Genomic DNA, 22,237 nt, shown 5'->3' with positions numbered 1-22,237 from the left:
GTAATCTTTATTTCTGAAACACGCGCGCTCTCTCTCTCTCTCTTGAGCAGTTAATCCGCGCATCACACGCGTGCCGAACCGTGGGGCATCGACTGCGATCCGTTCCACCCCTGCACAGCTACAGACGAGGCTGTGAGAGCAAACACACCTCTGCCTGGGAACTGTGAAGAGAGCGCGAACCAACTTCCTGCGATTGGACTTGGTGTTCATGTTCATGCAGAAGTCCATAGCAGCCTGAACACACGAGAGGAAAACCACCAGCACTGTTACTGTTAACTACTACTACTGAAAATCATTCTGGTGAATTGAAATAAAGCTGAAATAAAATACAAGGATTAGAAGGCAACTTAAAAAAAACTGAAAATATAAAAATAAAAGCTAATTAAAATTTTTTGGAAATACTATAATAGTATATAAATAATACTAAAATAACACTGGCTATGATCAAGCGCTGTGTTATGTGTGTGTGTGTGTGTGTGTGTGTGTGTGTGTAAGAGAGAGAGAGTGGGTGTGTGTGCATGTGTGTGCGTGTGAGAGAGTGTGTGTGAGAGTGAGAGAGAGAGAGAGAGAGAGAGAGAGAGAGAGAGAGAGAGTGAGTGTGTGTGAGTGTGTGTGTGTGTGTGTGTGTGGGTGTGTGTGTGTGAGAGTGAGAGAGAGAGAGAGAGAGAGAGAGAGAGAGAGAGAGAGAGAGAGAGAGAGAGAGAGAGAGAGAGAGAGAGAGAGAGAGAGAGAGAGAGAGAGAGAGAGAGAGAGAGAGAGAGAGAGAGAGAGAGAGAGAGAGAGAGAGTGAGTGAGTGTGTGTGTGTGTGTGTGTGTGTGTGTGTGTGTGTGTGTGTGTGTGTGTGTGTGTGTGTGTGTGTGTGTGTGTGTGTGTGTCTTACATCAAGTCAATTGTGTGTGTGTTTGTACTCTTTACCTTGTCTATCAGGTCTCTGTTGATGCAGTTTGGCAGCTGCTGGATAAAAGCGTCCACGATGAGTTTGAGATGAGAGCCGGTGCTGGCCTCCTCGTCCTCCTGCTCTGTACGCACACACACACACACACACACACACACACACACACATCAACACATACCCTAACCCTAACCCTAATTACATTAAAGTTATGCATTTAACAGCAGATGCTTTTATGCAAATCAAATCACATTGCATGCATCCATGGTATCTATTTTCTTAGTTCATGCATTTACTGTGAATCAAACCCATGCTATAAAATACAGCGAGTGACACAATGAGATGCACAGATAAATAATTTCAAAATAATGCAATAGACAAAAAAAAGGAAAATACAGATAAAGTTGGACTGATCCTGAAACTTTCCCTTTACTGCCCTCTGGAGGTTTTGGAGGTGCATTATTCAGTGTGTTTTATTAAGAAAGCAAGTCTATGTGTACGGAGCCCCTAAAGGGACATGGTGCTGGAAACCATGCTTCTGCCTTCTTTTTCAAAATGTTTGCATTTCCACAAGAAACTCTGCATTTGCTTGCTAACATTTTGAGTTCTGAAAAACCTCGGGGAACGCAAAACTTTTGCAAAAGAATTGAAATTTTTTTTTTTTTTTCCCATCTTATATTTTTTCTATCACCACATCCCTTTAGGGGCTCCGTGTGTGTGTATACCTTGCTCATCCAGTATCTTTTTGGCCAGTTCTTCACTTTCGGTCTCGTCGGCTACATCCAGATCTATCGGTTCATCAGTGATGTCCAGCACTTCCAACTCCATCTCCAACTCCTCGGTGCTGTTTACCTCTCGTACCTCTACACACACACACACACACACACACAACATAAACTATTACATACTGTTTCACATGCTACTAAAGGAACCTCTTACAAAGTATTGTTTTCAGGCTGTACTAGAACAGGTTTTCCTGCTTGAATGTTGATTATATTCCTCATATTCTCCATTGTTGCGGCTCCTCTCTTCCCAGTCTGTCAGTAACGCTCTGTTTACTTCCTGTCTCTATGAAGCCCCTCCTTCTGAAAAGCACACTGTGCTCTGATTGGTCGGCTGGAGCAGTGTGTTGTGATTGGTCGAGCGCTTCGAGTGTGTTTGGGAAATGTCCCGCCCCTTACCATAACCGCCAGTTTAACACACTACTAACTAACTCAACCAGGCCCCGCCCCTTTATTCTGCGCATTAATTATTATAATGAGGAATATTGTAACGTGTTCGTTTCTGGAAGAAACTCAAGACTACAATGGAGGCGTTTCAGGAGTTCAGAAACACTGACACTGATATAGAGACGAACTCCCGCTGGAGGGACTTTGGAAACATTTTTCATGCTCAAACAGCAACATTACACACTAAAGAAAGTCAAAAAACTTTGAATCAATAAGTGCATACTGCGTTCTGGTTCAAGTTATGCAAGTATTCCATCTTCCATGCAGCACTTTTCTAAATTATTCAGTACCTTTGCTGTTCTGGCTGCTCTTCTCATTGTCCTTGAAGAGAATGGCAGGAACAAATGCCTTCAGATCCACCATGTTCTCGTAGAAGTTACGAGCGTCCTCGTCCTCCCAGATGCCTCCTTCCAGATCGTACTCTCCTGGTTTTCCCGGTGTAAAGATATCGATGCCCGGACCGTGTTCTGCACACAAAACAACAAATCACATGCATGCCGAGACAAAATCTCAGCACAGATTCTCAGGAGAAGTCGTGCTGGCGCTCATACCTTCCTGGACGGTTTTATCCAGAGGGAGTTCAGGCATGTTCTCGTCCAGCAGATCGGCCAGAGTTTGAGTGTTTGCCAGCAGCTTCTGATAGGAGGTGGCGAACTCCTCGTACTGCTTGTGTCTGTCCTCGCTCAGCTCTCCTTTAGAGTGCAGGATACGCCTGCAGAGACACAAAACAGGAGCTGTGAAAGCCGTCCATTGCAAAAAAAAAAACAAGGAGTGCATACGTGATGTAGCTTATTAAAATGCAGTTAGAACAGCAATAAAATACTTCCAAACAAAGCATTGAGCGTCTGTGAGTGAACGAATCGTTTGAGTGAATGATTCGATGACCCTTTCAAGAATAAAAAGTAGATCAAGAATAGTTTTGGAATTGGATCGTGACTCCCAGAATCGGATCGGATCATGAGGTCCCTAAAGATTCCCACCCCTACTATACAATGATTTATTGCTAGTCTTCGTTGAATATTACAGTTAAAGAGCTTTAAAAAAAAAAAATCGCAATCGCAATAATGATATTCGCAATTAGATTATTTTCCAAAATCGTTCAGCCCTCATACAAAACGACCTGTTCTGTCTAAAAAAAACAAAAACAATTTCAGACCTTCACCCAACTATGACGACTTCGGCTTCTGAGAAAGCCCAGAAATGTGAAAAGGGTCGATGTACAAACCGACCTGTTCTGTCGCTCGATGTTCTGCAGTTCTCGGTGGTCTTTCTTCAGGTGTTTGGTGAGCGATGTGAAATATTCTCTCAGCAGATTCTGGAACGGCTGCTGTTTCTCTGCATTAATGATCTGGCTTGGTGGGAATGACAACCCGAACTTCTCGATCGCGTTCTTGACCTTCCTCGGCATCAGCCCGGCGATATCGTCTCCGCAGTGCTTGCAGAAGCTGATGATGACAGACACGTGTGTGTGCGTCTCTCGATCGGTGCTGATGATGTTCTTCAGCTGCTCGTAAATGAGCGAAAGCCCTTCTTTATCAGTGAACAGGCCCACGATGGTGAGCTCAGCGATGAAGCGCAGGTCAGTGCGTAGCTTGCTCACGTTAGGCGCCTTTTCCTCCTTTCTAGCCTCGAAGTGTCTCTTCCAGGCACCCAGGAGCAACGGAGCGAATTCAGCGTATCGTTGGTGGAACAGAGAGCAGAGATGAACAGCACAACCCACGTCTGAGATCTTCAGCTTGGCCTCCACCATGGAGCTCACGGCCTCGCCGATGTACTTGCTGAGGTTGAGCGAGTCGAAGTCTTGCGACAGCGAGGCGCGCTGCTGCTCCGTGAGCGTGCGGAGCTTCTTGACGAAGGCCGTGTTCTTCTTCAGGCTGGAGTCCAGGCGACTGAAGAAAGCCTCCTCTGGTCGAGTCTCCTGCACGTGCTGGTTCTTCACTCGCAGCTCCTTTCTGCCATGATGACGCTCCCACGCCTCTTGCTGGAGCTGATCGGCCTCCTCCTTCTCCCTGATCAAACACAAGACAAACACTAGGGGTGTAACAATCCATCGTGCCACAATATATCGCGATACAAAAATGCAGCAATATGTATCGTTAAGGCGAGACACGGCAGGCAAAAACATCGGGGGGGTTTTCACTGGTCAATTTTGAGATTTTGGGATATTTGTCTTCAAAAACATGTCTTCTTTCAGACTTGTGGTGAAAAAAAGTCAGAAATTCACATTTAGGTCTTTATTTTACAACACTGTCTGTTTGCGTCTGTAGATTTCTCATAAATTCATCAAAAGTTGGCGATCTAAATCCTCCCGCTGCTCCGTGATCGCTGACCAAATATGGTCATTTCCTTTTTATCATCAACCAATCGTGAAAGTAAAAGGGCGCAAATGCGCAATCTCATTGGCTGATGCTGAATCTTTAAAGCCCGTTTTCTCAAAATGACTTTTCTCTCACACTCTACGTCTGAAATCTCCACTTCAGTGAGTAGTATGAAGCTGCAGACTCGGAGACCTGCATCTACAGTCCCCCTGCACCCAGAGTCCCGCATTCTCAGACCCTTCGCTTTTCGAGACAGCGCCTCCTATCAAATTGTATCGGATAAACATGTGAAGAACATGTGAAGAACTTAAGCCAAAACGTGAGTAGGCTATCTTCAATTTTATTTAGCGAATCGTAGTAGCGTAGCCTACTCGTTTGATTTATTTTTTAATAAAACTAATTTAGCTCATCGATACAACATATGATAAGCCATTTAATATTTGTAAAGATAGTTTGTAACAAGATTTGAGCCGTTAATGTATGTTTTTTCGCCCTCTTCTCCCCGATAATATTTTGATAGCTAACGTTAGCCTTTAACCTTGGACTTTTTGTAGATATGTCATAAATGCTGCAGTGATTTTCACTGCCCATTTTGTGCCCCCATATATTTCAAACCCACAAAGTTGTCCAAAGTTCAAAAACGTCTCAAGGGACACTTCAACAGAGCAGTGCAACATGAAGGTAACATTTGCAAACATCTTTTTTCTTTTTTTTTCTTTCTTTTTGAAACATCATAAGACATGTGCTATCGGGCCTATACTGTTGTAGGCTATTCCAGGGTACACCATACATCGATGGAGTCGCCCCTGCCGAACCCAGCAACATATCATTTTATGATTATGCAAAGCGACTTATAAATTAGTTTTTTTTAATGCAATTGAAGACGAAAAGTAAAGTCACGAACACAGTTTTTTCTTCCTTTTTTCTTTACAGCAAGATGATGTTTAGGTGATCATTAAATAAAGTACAGAATTGTTTATTATTGGTGTTTTGTCTATTCTGATTTGTTTTGCTTCGCATTCAAAATATCAAAAAAACAGATTTTGTAATGTTAGCATGGTCATGTTAATTAGACCATTATACAGTAGGTTGAACTGAAAGAAAAATTGGAATTTGAATAAAAAAATATATAAAAAAAAATTGTAGCAATATAACATCACATACTATTTTTCAGAAGATAGTTCACAATCTGTAATTGTATCCCGTCCATCGCAATGAGTTTTTTTGGCACATGCATTAAGCAGGGAACGCAAATATTTATTGGATCATTTATTTGGAGACCGCAATATTGCATCCTATTGTTTTGCATTTGGATAAGCGTGCGCTGTACTCTGTGTGCGGGTGTTATACGATCTTTCGAACAGCAGGAGGTGCTGTGTTAGAAAAACGAGGGGTCTGAGAATGCGGGACTCTCGGTGGGGGACTGTAGATGCAGGCTCCGAGTCTGCAGCTTCATAATATTGACTTCAGTCGCACCTATACACACCAAACTTCCCAGTCTTGTCCCTAGTTATATAATGAAGACATTTGCAAAGGGATTTGTAAATATACTATTCCTAGCCTGATTTATGTAACATTTTATTCCAAAAAACATGGCACAAATATGGGTATTGACAGTATATTCTGATTTACAGGATAACAAAAGTAGATATCCATAAATCCCTCTGTAATTTTTTTCCCAATATGTGAACATTGAAAAAATTATTTTGAACCTGGCTTTATCAAATACTCAGATTTTATTTTTTTGATATATGCACATTAGCGAATGCCTCATTATATGCAAATTAGATGTATGCAAATTAGACAATGCCTCATTTGCATATTTAAACATTAAATTACAGAAAACTTGTAATACATTTTTTTTCTCATCTTAATGTAGGTAATCAACTGGGAAAGTTTCATGGTGATATAAAAAAAATGCATTATTATATCTGCTAGTTAAAAAAATTACCCTGTAGTGTCTCGCCTTAAGAGTTTAGAGATATAAGGCGGTAATTTACCTAAAAGTTCCTTAGCAATAAATATATACATATGCAAATTCCTCCTGTAGAGTCTAGACTATTGTAAAGATGCCCAGAGTAACAATATTTATCGTGGATAGTTCATCCAAAATGAAGTTTTCAGAGTTTTAGTGTCAGTACTACATTAAACTACTATATATAATGTTGAATATAATGCATAATAATGCAATGGAGGAATATTTGTGGGTCCTGATAATGACCAGTGGCCTATACATTATTTTAAATATATCTAGTTAGTATAAAATAATTATGTATTTTCAGCTTCATGAATAAAATCTTGCTAAAATCTTATAATCTTATAGTGCAAGTACATCTAGATGTACTTCTGTGTCACCTCTGGATTTGACTGACACTGATTTCATTTGATTGGTAACAGCCTATATTATTCTAATTGAGTTTTTTAATTAAATGTAAGAGTCTGATAGAGATGCATGCATCTAATGCGTTTAGAAAAAGATTTGGAGTGGAGAACCCCAGCGCTCTTACTTCAGCTGCGCAGCCTCTTCCTCTTTCTGTCGTTTGGCTTCTTCCTCCAGCAGCTTCTTCTCCTGCTCCTCCTGCTGTCTCTTCTCCTCCTCCTCTTTCTTCCTCTGCTCCTCCTCTGCTCTCTGCTTCTCCTCCTCTTTCTTCTTCCGCTCCTTCTCCTCCTTCTTTCTCTTCTCCTCCTCAGCCCGTCTCTTCTTGTCTTCTGCCGTCTTGCCTCCGTCCTTCTTTCCGCTCATCTTGCTCTCGTCTTTGCTCTTCTCACGGGATGCGGTGGCGTCTCTGTCCTTGTTGCTGAAGGAGCCTGTGTCTCTCTCCTCCATGTTGACGGACTTCTTACGTTCAGCAGGCATGCTGCTACTGCAAAACATAACAATACTTCAAATTAAACCATATCTGATAATAATTGCACAAGTAAAAAGTCAAGAGCTGTGTTTGGAAAGGAGCACTAGAATACTGCACTGTATATTGCATACTGTTTAAAAGCATATTTTGCACTTAAAAAAAATTTGCCATTAAAATATATACTGTATATGGCACAGTTTTAAAAATATATATATTTTGCACATAATAAAATGTTGCATTCGGCATACTTTTTTAATAATATTTTGCATTTGCACACTTAATCAAATTTTGCATATGACAAAAATGTGTGTATTTAAGTTTTTTTGATTGCACTCTTAACCCTCTGGAGTTCTTCGTTTTCCAGTCACACTCAAGACCTTCGCGGTCAAAAGTGACCGGACCCCTGAAATCAATTTTTATTTTTTTTCAGTAAAATCAATGAAATTTATTTTTGTTCAATAATATTTTTTCTTTTTCTTTTTTGTGTTTTGAGAGAATTTTATGAAAATAATTAATATTTATGCAATAATTATGATTAATTTTTTCCCATTGAATATAATAGAAAATTTATATATATATATTATTTTTATTATTTTTTAATTAATGCTGTATTTCAGGTTAAAGTGGATCCTTGGCCTATAGAAAACATTTTTTTAAATCACATTGGAGCCATCTGGTGGATGTAGTGAGCATAATTATCATGCAATATCATATTTTAACCACTAGATGGATTTACAGCCTCTGTAGAAAGGCTTGTGAATTCTAGTTGTTTTTGCACATATTTGCCTATTTTTTTTCAGGTTGTGGATTTTAATTTATAATAAGTGATTCTCAAAGACTATTTTTGTCAAGTTTTTTGTTTGTTTGGTTGTTTTATTTTATTTTTAAAAAATAAAATAAAAATTATATTATTTTCGCATAGACATGAAAATCACTATCCAAACTTAAATGGTTGTAATTCAAGAATGCTTTGGAATATAGACCTATGGTTGGTCTTGTTTTAAAGAAGACATTTGCCAGATTATTGTAGAAGTGAAAGAAATTATGAAAGTGAAACAGAAAAAAAGTTATGAAAGTTTGAGTTAATAAAAATGAATATTATATTATAATGAATATTATAAAATATATTTTACTCTAAAACTGCAAGAAAATGAAAGGCAAAAATCTTAAGAAGTTGTGTTCCAAATTTTAGGTTGATATCTCAAAAAATAAGCTTTCAGTCAAGATTTTATTTTGGCGCATACCAAACTTTTTCACTAGATGCATGGAACGCCAAGCTTCCTTACTGACCATATAAGGGCGCCTCCATTTTCATATATGTTTTGAGTGATCTGAACCATGTATTTCCATAATTTTCATACAATTTATGAAGTAGACATCCTATTCAGAAGTAGTATGGGTAGTTTGACAGTATTTGATTTGAATTCAACCTCTAATAAACACATCAAAAGAGCACATATGTGCTGCAATAGGCCTGGAGGTTACTAGGGAAGAATTCCATCGTTTGATCTTACACTGTGTGTGTGTGTGTGTGTGTGTGCGTGTGTTCAAGAGAGAGAGACATAGTGTGTGACCTTTGCATTTTGGACCCAATGTCTCCCCTTTATTTGATTCATTGATTTGATTTCACATATTCTCACATTTCTCTGTTACAGTTTCACCAGTCTCATATTTCCCTATGTGTGTGTGTCTGTGTCTGTGTGTGTGTGTGTGTGAGCATGTCTATTTTGCAACCTTGATGGCTTACAGTCTCATGCTTTCATATCTGTGTGCTTTTTATTCCTTACATTGATGAATAATTGCTTTTATTTCACACATTTCCCAAAATTAGCTTTTGCAATGACACACGTTCATTTGTGTGTGCGTGTGTTTTTGTGTGTATAAGTGTGTGTGTGTGTGAGTGTATTTGTCTGTTTTGCACTCTTGATGTTTTAGAGATTCACCCCTTCACTGTGTTATGCTTTTTTTCTGCTTGGTGGCTGATTTGTAGATTGTACGCACAAAAAACCTCTGTATTTTCATATTTTTGCCATTTTCCCATTCATATCCTATGGCCGGTCATTTTTGACCGAAGGCCATGAGTGTGACTATTTTTTTTACGACCACTTAGACTTTTCAAATCATGTCCCCAATTTTTTTGTGTGTTCATATACTAAGTACCATAAAAGTCACCAAGTTTCGTACCATTCCGATGAAGCTACGATTTTTAACATTTTTTTATTTAAAAAATTCCGGTCGGAAACGACCGAAGAACACCAGAGGGTTAAGCAATTTTGCACTGAAAAATATGCTGTATATGACTTTTTTATTTTACTTTTTATATGATTTTGCACTAGTAATAAAGTTTTATATATATATTGCATACTGTTTTAAAAAAATATTTTTCACTTTTTAACAAATTTTGCATAGAAAAATATTATATAAGGCACAATCTGGATAATCTGTATGGTTACTACTGCATCATGGGAAATGTTGTCCCAGTCTTGTTTTGGTTGCAAACAGCACATGTTGTCCAACACAGTAGTTATCCTGGTATTTCATACACAGAAAATCTGCTTATAAAACAGAAACATGACGCAGGACAGGTCACGTTTAGTGCCACGCCTCCTCACACACACCTGCCAATCATGATCAGGTGATCAGCTGGTACAGGTGTGTTTGATTAGGTAGTGATTAATTAATAAAAAAAACTCTGCAGGGAGGCGGATTTCCAGAAGCAGAACTGAACATCTCAGATCTAAATGCAGGAATAAAGATTATAGTTGTTCAGATGTGCAAGTGCCTGTTCGTGTTCAGCAGAACCGATCCTGTCGGCCCAACAACCGGAAACACAAACACTCTCTGACATACTCAAATAACAAATTCACACACACACACACACACACATCAGAAGTTCAACCACTGACTGTGTCGTTATATAACCTAGCTAATCAAATCTCTCAATAACAAAGGCAACAATAAAACTACTGAACAAACAAACGCACAAACAACAACAGCTGTGATTAAAAAAAATCTGACTAAATAACCCAGATAAATAATGTCTGCCACTGTCATCCCAATATAATGTCGCATTTTTTATATGCAGTTCATTTAAAGCAGAAATTGAATAATTTTAATGAAGCGATTTTATGTGTGGCTGCGTGTTTATGAATTAGCATTAGCCGTTAGCTGTCGTGAGGCCACTCGTTTGTCAAATATAACATGTTTAAGCAGCAAAACAGACGGAAATCACAGGAATGAACATATTTTCTGTCGCTGACGTAAACACAGTAGTATTTAGAATGAAATGTCAGTCTTACCTCATGCGCTTGTGTTAATATTCATAAGTTAAGTCTGTAAATGACGCCGCCTGATAGTTTTCAATAATAGGACCCCTGAATGTGGCGCCCCAAAACGTGCCTGATCACAAAAACTACCCCAAAGAAAAATAAATATGACCAAATAAAACAGAGAAAAAAAAACTAAACCAGATAAATTCCCGTGTTTAATTTAAACTCATGAAATTAATGTCTAATGAATGTCAAGTTCATGCCATGTAGATTTATATTCAAACGGTGTCAGTTTTTAGATTTTTTTGCCATATTTGTTGTCGTTAAATCTATCTATCTATCTATCTATCTATCTATCTATCTATCTATCTATCTATCTATCTATCTATCTATCTATCTATCTATCAGTCTGTCCATCCATCCGTAATTAATCACCAGAGCGATGTATGTATATTCATTTATTTAGTAGGAAAAAAAGTTACAAAACAACATAAATTGTTTGAAAAAAACATACAGTTGTGTATAATCATTATTCAAAAACTTTTATAAGTGTCATTTTTAAAACATTAAGTGTCATAAATCTGAGAAACATCTCATATGAAAACGGAAAAAATTTTAACAGCGATATTAGGCTTACAAAAAAGTCTTAAAACACACACACACACAGGTATATGTAATATTTACTGCCACAAAAGTTATCTGTAGCTTTAATTATATCTGTAGCCTGCCCTGTAGATGGGGCCACTGGCGCATAACATCCACACACTCTCGCACACACACACACACACTCTCCCATTCTTCTCACACACAGAGACACACACACTCAAACTCACACTTACACTTACACTCACACTCTCACAGACACACTCACACACTCTCTCTCTCTCTCTCTCTCTCTCTCTCTCTCTCTCTCTCTCTCTCTCTCTCTCTCTCTCTCTCTCTCTCTCTCTCTCTCTCTCTCTCACACACACACACAGACAGACACAGGGAAGTTTTTGTGAGTCTGGAAGGATCCACTGTGTTTTGATCATTTGTGGATCATCATCTCATTCAGTGTTAATGCTGTTTCTCAGCTGGCAGATGCTGAAACACTGCCTGAGGTGTTCAATAAAACAATAAAACACCGGTGAAATGAGAACCCCAGTCATATGTGAAGTTTGAACTTTAATATCAGTCACATTCTCACAGCATCACAGAGTCACACATCTCAGCCGGTTCTGATGTGCCGCTGGGGAAACTTCCAGGTGAAGATGACAGGGAAACACGGTCAAGGACGTGATAATGATTATATCAGGATATTCATTATCTCAGGAAAAACGACGAGCCTCACAAGGACAGCAGAGCTCATCCTGCAGACTGAGCCGGACCCACACATGCAGAGAACGTGAAGGTGAACGTATGCAAACACAGTCTTTAGGATGCATTTCATATTCATCAGGCCAGACTGTAACTACAGACTCTTGTAACCAGCTTTAACACCGGGTCAAAACCAACTTATTTGTGAAAAATACCCCATAATGTCGGCCCAGATCCGGCCCACATTACGTTGCTGTCTGGAACTTAAGAAGTTGTTATCTAAACTAATATATATATAATTCTAATATATATAATTCATAATTCTGCTTATTCTGCAAGTTCAAATATTATATTTAGAGTTATTTGCAAATATTATGCAAAGTAAATATAAAATGCATTGCAATTGTTGTCTAATTTGACTAGCTCTACGTGACTAAATGCATTTTGCATTGTTTTCCCCTGATATCTGCGATCTCTAACAGTTACACGTCTGTGGTCACCGGTTGAGAAGCAGTGGATTAGTGATATGAGACCATAGACTGTAAAAATATATGGACGTTGTGTCCGTGACGTCACCCGTAGGTTTCTGAAGAGCATTTTTTAAGCCCAAAGTGGGCGGAGAGAAAGAAAACGAAAATGTGCAGCGAGGTGGAGACAGCAGACAAACGCTAGTAGTGACATCAGCGGCAATCCACCTGTCACTCAAGTAGCCACGCCCTTAATTATGCAGAACTTTAAGGCTTAATATTAATTAAACGGATGAGTTATAAAAAAAATCACCCCCCTCACAATAGTCACGAATGGCAAAATTAGCTATATAGACCAAAAACACATTTTGTACCAGACTGTAAACACATTTGTTTCTGCTGTAAAGTTGGGCATTTTAACATGGAGGTCTATGGGATTGGCTCTCTTTTGCAGCCGGTCTCTAGTGGCCAGACGATGAATTGCAGATTAAGTCACTTCCGTGTTGAGTCCTCTCATTAATTGCCAGTGGTTTGTGGCCGCAGGTCTTCTTTAATGGCTTGATATAGTTGTAGGAGCGCGTTTGCCCACAGCTCCCTCTGGTGGCCGGGGTCGGTGTGTTGTAGTTGTTGTGCAGTAAACACCATCGTGAGGACCGTGCGCTCGAAGTCCTCCATCCGCAGCGATCCACGACGCACTGACAGCTGCGCACTGAGACGCCGGATCTCAGAGAGGCTTCTGGGAATCACGTCTTCACACAGGACCTCCAGAACCTCAAGCTTTCGCATGGACGCCAGTTCCCGATCAGATACGTGGAGCGTCCCGCGTGAGGCGTCCATGTACGCGCCCGACAACAACACCTGTGAAACAACACCGACAAAACATCTGAAGAAATAACCAGACGTTTCACTGAAAATAACAAAGATACAGTCTAAAAATGTTCTGCTTACGTTCCCTTTAAGTTATAAAAAACTTTACTTTTGAATGTTCTCTTAACCTACAGTTTTTTAAGAACATGGATATTTTAATGTTATTATCATTTTACAAATATTATGGGATCATTTCAGAATGTTCAGAGAACAAGTAGCCTATAATCCCAGCGAACAGGGAACGTTATCTGGTCTTTGTTAGCGTTTTTAAAACATTAATAATGTTATTTACACATCATTCACTGAAAGTTTTTCTGAAATGTTTTAGATTCATTAACGTTTTTTAAATGTTACTACTTGTTTCAATGGAAGCTTGTTTTCGCCAAAGAATAAAAAAAAAAAAGGTAATAGCAACTTTTTTTCTCACAATTACATATAAAGTCACAATTGCGAGTTATAAAGTCAGAATTGTAAGAAATAAACTCGCAATTCTTACTTTTTTTCTCACAATTATATAAAGTCACAATTGGGAGTTATAAAGTCAGAATTGTAAGAAATAAACTCGCAATTCTTACTTTTTTTCTCACAATTACATATAAAGTCAGAATTGTAAGAAATAAACTCGCAATTCTTACTTTTTTTCTCACAATTACATATAAAGTCACAATTGTGAGTTATAAAGTCAAAATTGTAAGAAATAAACTCGCAATTTTGACTTTATAACTTGCAATTGGGAGAAATAAAGTCGGAATCGCGTGATATAAACTCGCAATTGTGAGAAATAAAGTCGCATTTGCGAGATATAAAGTCGCAATTATGAGAAATAAAGTCAATACTGTCTTTTTTTCTCGCAATTGCGACTTTATTTCTCATAATTGCGACTTTATATCTCGCAAATGCGACTTTATTTCTCACAATTGCGACTTTATATCTCGCAATTGCGACTTTATATCTCGCAATTGCGACTTTATTTCTCACAATTCTGACTTCATATCTCGCAATTGTGAGATAAAAAAGTCGCAATTATTTTTTTTTATTTTTTTTATTCAGTGGCAGAAACAAGCTTCCATAAAAATGACCATTTAAAAAAAATAATAACAAATTTTTTCTTGGTTATGTGAACATTCCATTTTATCATTCTTCAAAAATTATGATGTTTCTTTTGAATGTTCTGAAACAAGTACGAACATCCAACTGAAACTTTTCAGAAAAAACCTTCCACGAAAGATGTATAAATGACGTTAATAACATTTTTGAGAACATCATTACAACTTTGAACAAACGTTTTATTATCGTTACTGGAAGAATGTTTGTTTATAACACTGAGATATAACTATAGAGAATGTTCCTCTATAGAAGACTATAGTGTCATTATTCAGCTCATTTGAATGTTGATTCAGTTTCATTTCAATAAGGCAATGCTGCAAAATTCACCGATTATGAAAGACATTAGATTGAGTTATAAAGCAGCTCTACAGAAGACAAAGTGTGATTATTGAGATCCAGTTGTGTTGTCAGCTGATAGTGACAGTGCTGTCAAACTGACAATACCACAGTCTTTCAAACGCCAGTTTAAAAGAAGCACATGGATACGTAATAACTCCTGATTCGCATTGGCATTGATTCAGTGGCAGTCAGCAGACTCGATAAAACAGCAGTTATGGATGATGAATATCTGCTATCTGATGAGAGTTCAGTCTGATGTCTTGTTGAATCAGTCTCGAGCGTGTGATGAGGCCGATCATCAGTCTTTAGATATCAGCCGGAGTCATGCAGACACGCCGCTGGAATATTAATATTCTTTTTGTTTTTGGGATTGGATCTAAATGGAGATGTTGTTCGTCATCTGACAGCAGGAGAGATTGCAGAGCTCAGCACAACTCAATAACTGAACAAACTCAAGCGTATGAAGAGATTATAAGAGCTGAGCTATTGATCGCTTCCTTCATTCAGCGAATCGCATTAAACACTGCGGATAAACAACACGGGGGACAGTTTCATTGCTCAGCAAACTTTGCACTCCGAAAAAGTTCTTGTTAGAAATAAAACAGTCTTGGATGAATAAACGCAGAGCTATTTTGAAACCGATGAGCTCATATTAAAACCTTTTGATTACACATATTGGTATGGGAAAATAGCAGGAGAGTGTTGAGATCTCTACGACGCATGTGAGATGTGGTTCATTTAAAAATCTCATTCGTCTAATGTTTTTTTAATGTTTCTACTTGTTCTGAGAACATTCAAAAGTATAACATTCCTATAATCGGATTTTTTTTCTTCATCGGAGTGGTCCGAAACTCAGTAAAGGTTTTGGCACTTGCTGTGTGTGAACGCAATGGAAATGAATGGGAGAAGAATTTCCTCTAGTGGAAGCGTTTGGTACTGCAGCCGAACACACTCTCACTGAAAGCTCATTTTATGAGATATCAACCTCAAATTTGGAGCACAACTTGTTTAGATTTATGGCTTTGATTTTCTTGCAGTTTTAGAGTAAAATGTGTTTTTGAAAATATATATTTCATATAAAAATTTCATAACAATACACGTAAAATTCTGTACCTTTTTTAAGTTCTCCTTTTTAAGCTGTTTTTCACTTCAGCAATAATCTGCCAAGTGTCGTCTTTGAAAAGAGATCAAACTTCAGTCTGTGCTTTAAAGCATTCAAGATTTACCACAGTTCAGTTTAAGTTGGAAATTTAATTTTCAGGTCTATGCTCAAAAAGTGAATAAATGGATTATAAATACAGCGTAAATATAATTTAATACCATAAAATCCCATAAAAATGCTAAATATTCAATAAAAAAACATTATCAAACTAAAATATAGTAGGCCTACATTCATAATAAAATTTTTTAGGTCATTTTTGACCGACACGCGAAGAGCACCAGAGGGTTAACGCTCATAAAACCAAGACTTTTTTTTTTTAAACAAACGTTTAGTGGATATTCAGAAATAACATTTTCATAACTTAATGCAAACATTAGCTAAATATATTTATGTTAGCTGGGATAACATTGACTTTAAATCTCTCCCTAAAGAAACTTAGATAAATAATTGTAACATTGTAACAAGCAGGTCCTGTAAAGCTGCTTGTACTGTGAAAAGTGCTATAGATAAACTTGAAGTGGATAGATTTGTGAGTTTTCTTTCATATGTGTAAACATCACGGCACCTCATAGAGAAGGCTGGCGTCTTCCACTGATTTCTGAAACGAGGGGTTGAGCAGAGCTGGCGTCCCGCGCTTCACTCGGAAGGCTGATGGGTACAGCGCTGAGAGACAGAGAGAATCATGGGTAATGTAGCTTTTCCACAAGCCAAGGTAAGGTAAATATATAGGCTACATAGTACTATACAGTGTCATATACACACAAACACCATCTAAAATAATGCAATAAACATTTATTTAACAACATAAAACCCCAATGTACATAAGAAAAAACAATGGATTATTGCAATGAAAAATAATCTAATGAGAAATTTAGGAAATGTCTCCTTTCCCAGCAAACAAAAATACTTTCTAAGAATGTTTTCCTAGTTTTTTCTTGTTTATGCGAAGGCTATGGGAACATTACATTTGAATGTTACATGTTCTCTGAATATTCTTAAGTAGCAACATTTTAAAAAAAAACTTTAGACCAAGTAGGCAATTTTTTTTAATGTTTCAGGAAAGAAACGCTGCATGGATGATAGGCTACATATAAATGTTTTTTGTGCTAACGTTTTGAAAACATTATTGAAGACCAGATAACGTTGATCGAACGTTCTATTAACGTCATTTAAATAACGTTTTCCAAAGTTCTAACGTTCACTTCCAAAAACTGTAGCCAACATTTAGTTGTATTTAACTGTAAAATTGCGTCTGTTACAGTTTTTAACCGCACATATAAAGGGACTCAGCTTTAGTAAAAAAAAAAAAAAAAAAAAAAAAAATTGACATTGATTTTTCCAGCGTGTTTTTGATATCCACATTATCCAGTAACGCGCACTGACATGTTTTGGCAGCACGTGCTCAACAGCTGCACGTCTCTGATTGGCTGTTCTTGAGCACGTGAGCGGATAATTGACATCATAACAGATGTGTTTAACATCTGCATTACAGGCCTGCAGCTGAAGAACGACACGGACCTGATGGATCCGCATCTGTGAAGCACTGTTGCGGGAAACACACGGGGATCTGAGGCGCGTATAATAGGCTAATGCAGCAAGGTGATATATTTAAAGTAGGAAGGATGTGTCATTCAATTCAACATATTAGTGAAGTTAACTTGTTACCCAGGTCAAAAAGTTAGACGTATAGGCTACTGTAAATGTATAAAAAATGCATTAAAGTATATTTGTATTGTACTAAAAAGATACTTAAGTACATTTTTAATACATTTAATAGTAAGTTACGTCTTTTTCACCTGGGTAATCTAGACGAGAAAACAGAAACTCAACTAACTTAGAGCAAAAACAAGTTTTTTTTTATTCTCTCGGGATGTCGCCGACATCACAGGCATTCCTCGGCTGTCTGGACCGATCAACTGCAGATGTGTGTCGGTCATCCTTCACACACTTCATCTAAAACTGCCCTTTAAAACCTTATAAACACCGTGTGTTCTGAGACTGACCGAAGCCAACCTTCTCCTCGTGACCGCTGCGTTTCCATGGAGATGAGATGCAGACCAGACGTGTGTGATGATGTCACTTCGCAAAAATATACACCGCGCTGTCTTTATAATAATCACTTTATATGTGCATGTTATATATTCGGAACTGAAAGGCAAAGTGGTTAGAATATGTCTTCAAAGATAAGAATAAACAAAGTGTTATGCTACACGCACGCGCACACACACACATACACTCTCTCTCTCACACACAAACACTTTCTCTGTCACACACACACACATATTAGAATGATTTTTTAAGGATCACGTGACAAAAATATGAAACCGTGGCATAGCAAAACATATGCACTGAAAATAAGACAAAGGCAATTGAAATGCGGCTCAGAAAGTGAAGTTAGATCTTGAGCATCATCTGAGTTTATATATTTCAAAAGCATTTTAAAGTGTGACTTAAAAATACTAATTGGTGTCAGTGTCACTTTATAAGCACCATAAAATTATTTTAAAAGTCATCAATATCACTCATTGTCATTCCAAGTCATCTGAAGCTCTCAAATCTCATTCAGGGAAAGTCATGCAGGTTTTGAACAATATTAGTGTGAATTATTCTCTTAAAAACACTGAAAGAACTTCAAATGTAACAGACCTTTAATCTAAAAAAGAACCAACAACCTATTTCTTAAGGGAACGTTCTTTAAAAGTTTAACAAGCGTTCTTACAGTAACTATATGTTCCTTCAAAGATAATAATGTTCTCAAAACGTTTGCACAAAAACATTCTTTTCTGAGACGTTTCAGTTGGATGTTCGTCGAACGTTTTATAAATGTTTCAGAGAACATTCAAAAGTAACGTTCATAAAGTTTGCAGAATGATAAAACATATTCCCTTAAACTGGACGTTTTAAATGTTCATAGAACATTCAGAAAATTACATTTTCATAACTTAACGAGAACGTCAACAAAACGTTCTTAGAACATATTTTTGTCAGCTGTGAAAGAGCCGATGAACGTCCTTTATTTGTTTCTCAGGAAAGCTCTCAGTTTGTGTCATTAACACCTGTACCTGGAAACTCATTGGCTGATTAAAGTAATTAAACATCTCTGTTAGTTCCTACAGCTGTCACTCATATAATCCCAACCAAAATGAATGAGGCATATAAATGCCTCATTCATTCATCCATTCATTCATTCATTCAACCAAACGGCGCTGTGTTGTGATTGGTCGGCTGGAGCGGTGTGTTGTGATTGGTCGGCTGGAGCGGTGTGTTGTGATTGGTCGGCTGGAGCGGTGTGTTGTGATTGGTCGGCTGAAGCGGTGTGTTGTGATTGGTCGACTGGAGCGGTGTGTTGTGATTGGTCGGCTGGAGCGGTGTGTTGTGATTGGTCGGCTGGAGCGGTGTGTTGTGATTGGTCGACTGGAGCGGTGTGTTGTGATTGGTCGGCTGGAGCAGTGTGTTGTGATTGGTCCGCTGGAGCGGTGTGTTGTGATTGGTCAGCTGGAACAGTGTGTTGTGATTGGTCAGCTGGAGCAGTGTGTTGTGATTGGTCGGCTGGAGCAGTGTGTTGTGATTGGTCGGCTGGAGCGGTGTGTTGTGATTGGTCGGCTGGAGCAGTGTGTTGTGATTGGTCAGCTGGAACAGTGTGTTGTGATTGGTCGGCTGGAGCAGTGTGTTGTGATTGGTCAGCTGGAACAGTGTGTTGTGATTGGTCGGCTGGAGCGGTGTGTTGTGATTGGTCGGCTGGAGCGGTGTGTTGTGATAGGTCGGCTGGAGCAGTGTGTTGTGATTGGTCCGCTGGAGCAGTGTGTTGTGATTGGTCAGCTGAAACAGTGTGTTGTGATTGGTCAGCTGGAGCAGTGTGTTGTGATTGGTCGGCTGGAGCAGTGTGTTGTGATTGGTTAGCTGGAGCGGTGTGTTGTGATTGGTCGAGCGCTTCGCTGCATCCCAAATCACCTACTTATACTATGCCCTAAAAGTACATACTTTTGAGTGTGTATAGCAGAATAGTAGGCAAGCTTCTTCAGCATAAATGTGTCTTTAACAGACGCCCTGTCGTTTAGTTAGGACTTCCTGTCACAGTTTAAACTGTCCTGTCAATCATCTTGTCACAGCATAATGACCAAGAGCATCTTTATAAAAGTTCACAATGCTGTTTCATATGGAAGCTTGTTTTCGCAACAGAATACATTTTTTTTTTACAAAGTATGTGAAGTCAGAATTGCGAGAGAAAAGACAGAATTGTGAGATAAAAAGTCGCAATTATCTTTAAAAAAAAATGTATTCTGTGGCGGAAACGAGCTTATTTTATATAAAAGACAATGTTAATAGTCACATATTCAGCTCTAATGCAATATGGATTCTGAAAGCAAAACGTGTTGATCAAATGTTTCTCATCCACAGCTCAGGAGACATGCATTTATTTATTTTTTAATCTCAGATGCTTCTCAACTTTTATGCACAATATATATATGTCCACAAATCGAATTCAAGCATGTAAGCAGAAGCTTTTAAGAGCAATCCGTACGAGTGCTCATGCTCTCTGTGAACAGTGATGTGTGTGTGTGTGTGAGTGATGTGATGAGATAAAGAACGAGTGTTACCTTTCCTCCAGTGCAGGGAGGCTGTGATGGACATCTGACACATCAGCAGAACCTGGAGGACCGTCATTCTGTTCCTCCTCTTCTGACCGCCACCAGAAACTGTAAATAAACAGAAGATCACAGAGAGAGAGAGAGAGAGACTGTTGTCCCTCTTCCTTCAACATACTCCCTGTTTCTCCTCCTTCTTTGACAGGCTGGAATGTGTGTTTCATCTGGAAGTCATTAAACTCAAGACAATCTGTGTGTTTGATCAGTCTGCGTTCTTTCTCAAGTTCATCAGCACCAGCTTTCCAGCCTTATTATCAGTAACTAAAACTGTAACACTTTATAGTTTAGAAAATGGAGAGTTATGAACTCAGTGGATATTTGACTGGTTTAGTCCGTCCTTCTGTTAGACTCTCACACATGAGTTATGTTGAATATCTGTCAGCTGTTAAATTTAACCACACAATTAGATAATACCAGTTTAGCTCAACCAGTGACCAAGCAATGCTTCATGTTGTTCAGTCTGTGTGTAAAAATAGCATTAGCAATTACAGAAAACACACTGAAGAAAACATGATCACCTCAAAGTGGAGGAAGAATATTTGTGTATAATATGTCAGTTTACTTTATTTTGCTCTCCTCACTTACATAAATGAACTATAGTGTCCTGCACACACACTAGTAAAAAAAATATAAAAAATTATATCTGGTGTCTGAATAATTTTTGGTTTGACTGTATGTTACATATACTAACAGTAAATTATGCATAATTACATGCAACCTCAACCAAACCCTATAGTAAGCACATGTTGTTAATTATTATTTCTCAGTACTTAAATATATAATTACACTGTAATAATGACACCTTAAAATAAAGTGTAACACTAAAACTCAAATGTTTGCTTTTGAGGACACCTGAACGGTCATGTTTACTTCATTTCTGTCACCGGGACTCGTATGAGTGAGTCTAGATGAGATCTGGGATGTTTTTAAGACGTCCAGTTTCGACATTTAGTCAGTCTCAGTGTTTTCATTCTCAGGAATTCGGACACGTTGTGTTTCCAGAGAACGCTGTGTTTTCACTGGCGCCGCACTGCAGGAGAATGTGAAGTTCAGAGGACTCATGAGCCTCAGACATCAACACTTTCACACGGTAAAAACCTGTCCATGTTTCAAGCAATAGTGTCATTATTCATCCATTTCAGATCAATGTTGATTCAATTCAGTTCAAAAACTGTCAAAGTTCATCAATTATGAAACAAATAGTTGTCATACAGTAAAAGCAGAACTATAAAATGGTTCATTTGCTCAGATCATTTGATGAGAAACGTTCGAGTTCTGACTTATGATTGATTTTGGGATCTTGGTAAATCTAAGCCGTCAGAAACACATGAGAGTGTCATTATTACAGTGTAATTATATATTTAAGTACTGAGTGATATTAATTAACTACATGTGCTTACTATAGGGTTAGGGCAGGATTATTAGGGTTTGGTTGAGGGTTAGTTGCATGTAATTATGCACAATTTACTGTTATTACTATGGTAAGTACATGTGACATATGTAACAAGGACACTGTAAAATAAAGTGTTACCGAGTTTTTCATCAAACGTTCCCCTTTCTTCTCGACTGATTCCAGAAGCAGCTGACGTGTGTGTGTGTTTCACCTGTTGGTGACGCTATAGGAGTGTGTTACTGTCAGCTGTCGTGTGTGTGTGTGTGTGTGTTTGACCTGTTGGTGACGCTATAGGAGTGTGTTACTGTCAGCTGTCGTGTGTGTGTGTGTGTGTGTTTCACCTGTTGGTGACGCTATAGGAGTGTGTTACTGTCAGCTGTCGTGTGTGTGTGTGTGTGTGTT

The 22,237-nt window shown here is 38.3% G+C and overlaps 2 protein-coding genes and 1 long non-coding RNA gene across 3 annotated transcripts in view; 1 reads left to right on the top strand and 2 right to left on the bottom strand.

Annotated features, from left to right (window-relative positions):
- The window catches only part of upf2 (UPF2 regulator of nonsense mediated mRNA decay), a 30,486-nt gene extending 19,805 nt beyond the window's left edge, over positions 1–10,681 (bottom strand). The window contains exons 1-8 of the mRNA XM_056245377.1: positions 10,589–10,681; positions 6,948–7,304; positions 3,352–4,131; positions 2,674–2,834; positions 2,413–2,589; positions 1,619–1,756; positions 917–1,020; positions 149–234 (exon numbers count right to left, since the gene is read on the bottom strand). Of these exons, the coding sequence (XP_056101352.1) occupies positions 149–234; positions 917–1,020; positions 1,619–1,756; positions 2,413–2,589; positions 2,674–2,834; positions 3,352–4,131; positions 6,948–7,304; positions 10,589–10,593 (1,808 nt within the window). The 5' untranslated portion in view covers positions 10,594–10,681. The remainder of the gene's footprint in view (positions 1–148; positions 235–916; positions 1,021–1,618; positions 1,757–2,412; positions 2,590–2,673; positions 2,835–3,351; positions 4,132–6,947; positions 7,305–10,588) is intronic.
- On the top strand, positions 5,135–5,417 carry LOC130080095 (uncharacterized). The gene is made up of 2 exons (XR_008806653.1): positions 5,135–5,335; positions 5,378–5,417. It is a non-coding gene; the product is annotated as an uncharacterized LOC130080095 (long non-coding RNA).
- A 1,846-nt stretch (positions 10,682–12,527) lies between the features above and the next one.
- LOC130080088 (protein FAM180A) lies at positions 12,528–20,525 on the bottom strand. Its single transcript, XM_056245390.1, has 3 exons — positions 20,395–20,525; positions 16,362–16,459; positions 12,528–13,179 (listed from the first exon to the last, which is right to left on the bottom strand). The coding sequence occupies exons 1-3, from the start codon at positions 20,459–20,461 to the stop codon at positions 12,838–12,840; spliced, it is 507 nt and encodes a 168-aa protein (XP_056101365.1). The 5' UTR covers positions 20,462–20,525; the 3' UTR covers positions 12,528–12,837.
- Between the last annotated feature and the right edge of the window lie 1,712 nt (positions 20,526–22,237).

The sequence above is a fragment of the Rhinichthys klamathensis genome, unplaced genomic scaffold, assembly GCF_029890125.1.
Source record: "Rhinichthys klamathensis goyatoka isolate OS25496 unplaced genomic scaffold, OSU_Roscu_1.1 h1tg000029l_1, whole genome shotgun sequence".
Taxonomy (NCBI): domain Eukaryota; kingdom Metazoa; phylum Chordata; class Actinopteri; order Cypriniformes; family Leuciscidae; genus Rhinichthys; species Rhinichthys klamathensis.
The sequence above is the reverse complement of the archived record's forward strand: the minus strand, read 5'-3'. Positions and strand labels throughout refer to the sequence as shown.

Bases quoted from the DNA above. Each gene is read 5' to 3' on its own strand.
- LOC130080088 (XM_056245390.1), bottom strand. From the start codon at position 20,461: ATGACGGTCCTCCAGGTTCTGCTGATGTGTCAGATGTCCATCACAGCC. The intron at 16,460-20,394 runs GTAACACTCGTT...TCTGTCTCTCAG, and splicing joins CTCCCTGCACTGGAGGAAAG to CGCTGTACCCATCAGCCTTC. The intron at 13,180-16,361 runs GTGCCGTGATGT...GTTGTTTCACAG, and splicing joins ACGCCAGCCTTCTCTATGAG to GTGTTGTTGTCGGGCGCGTA.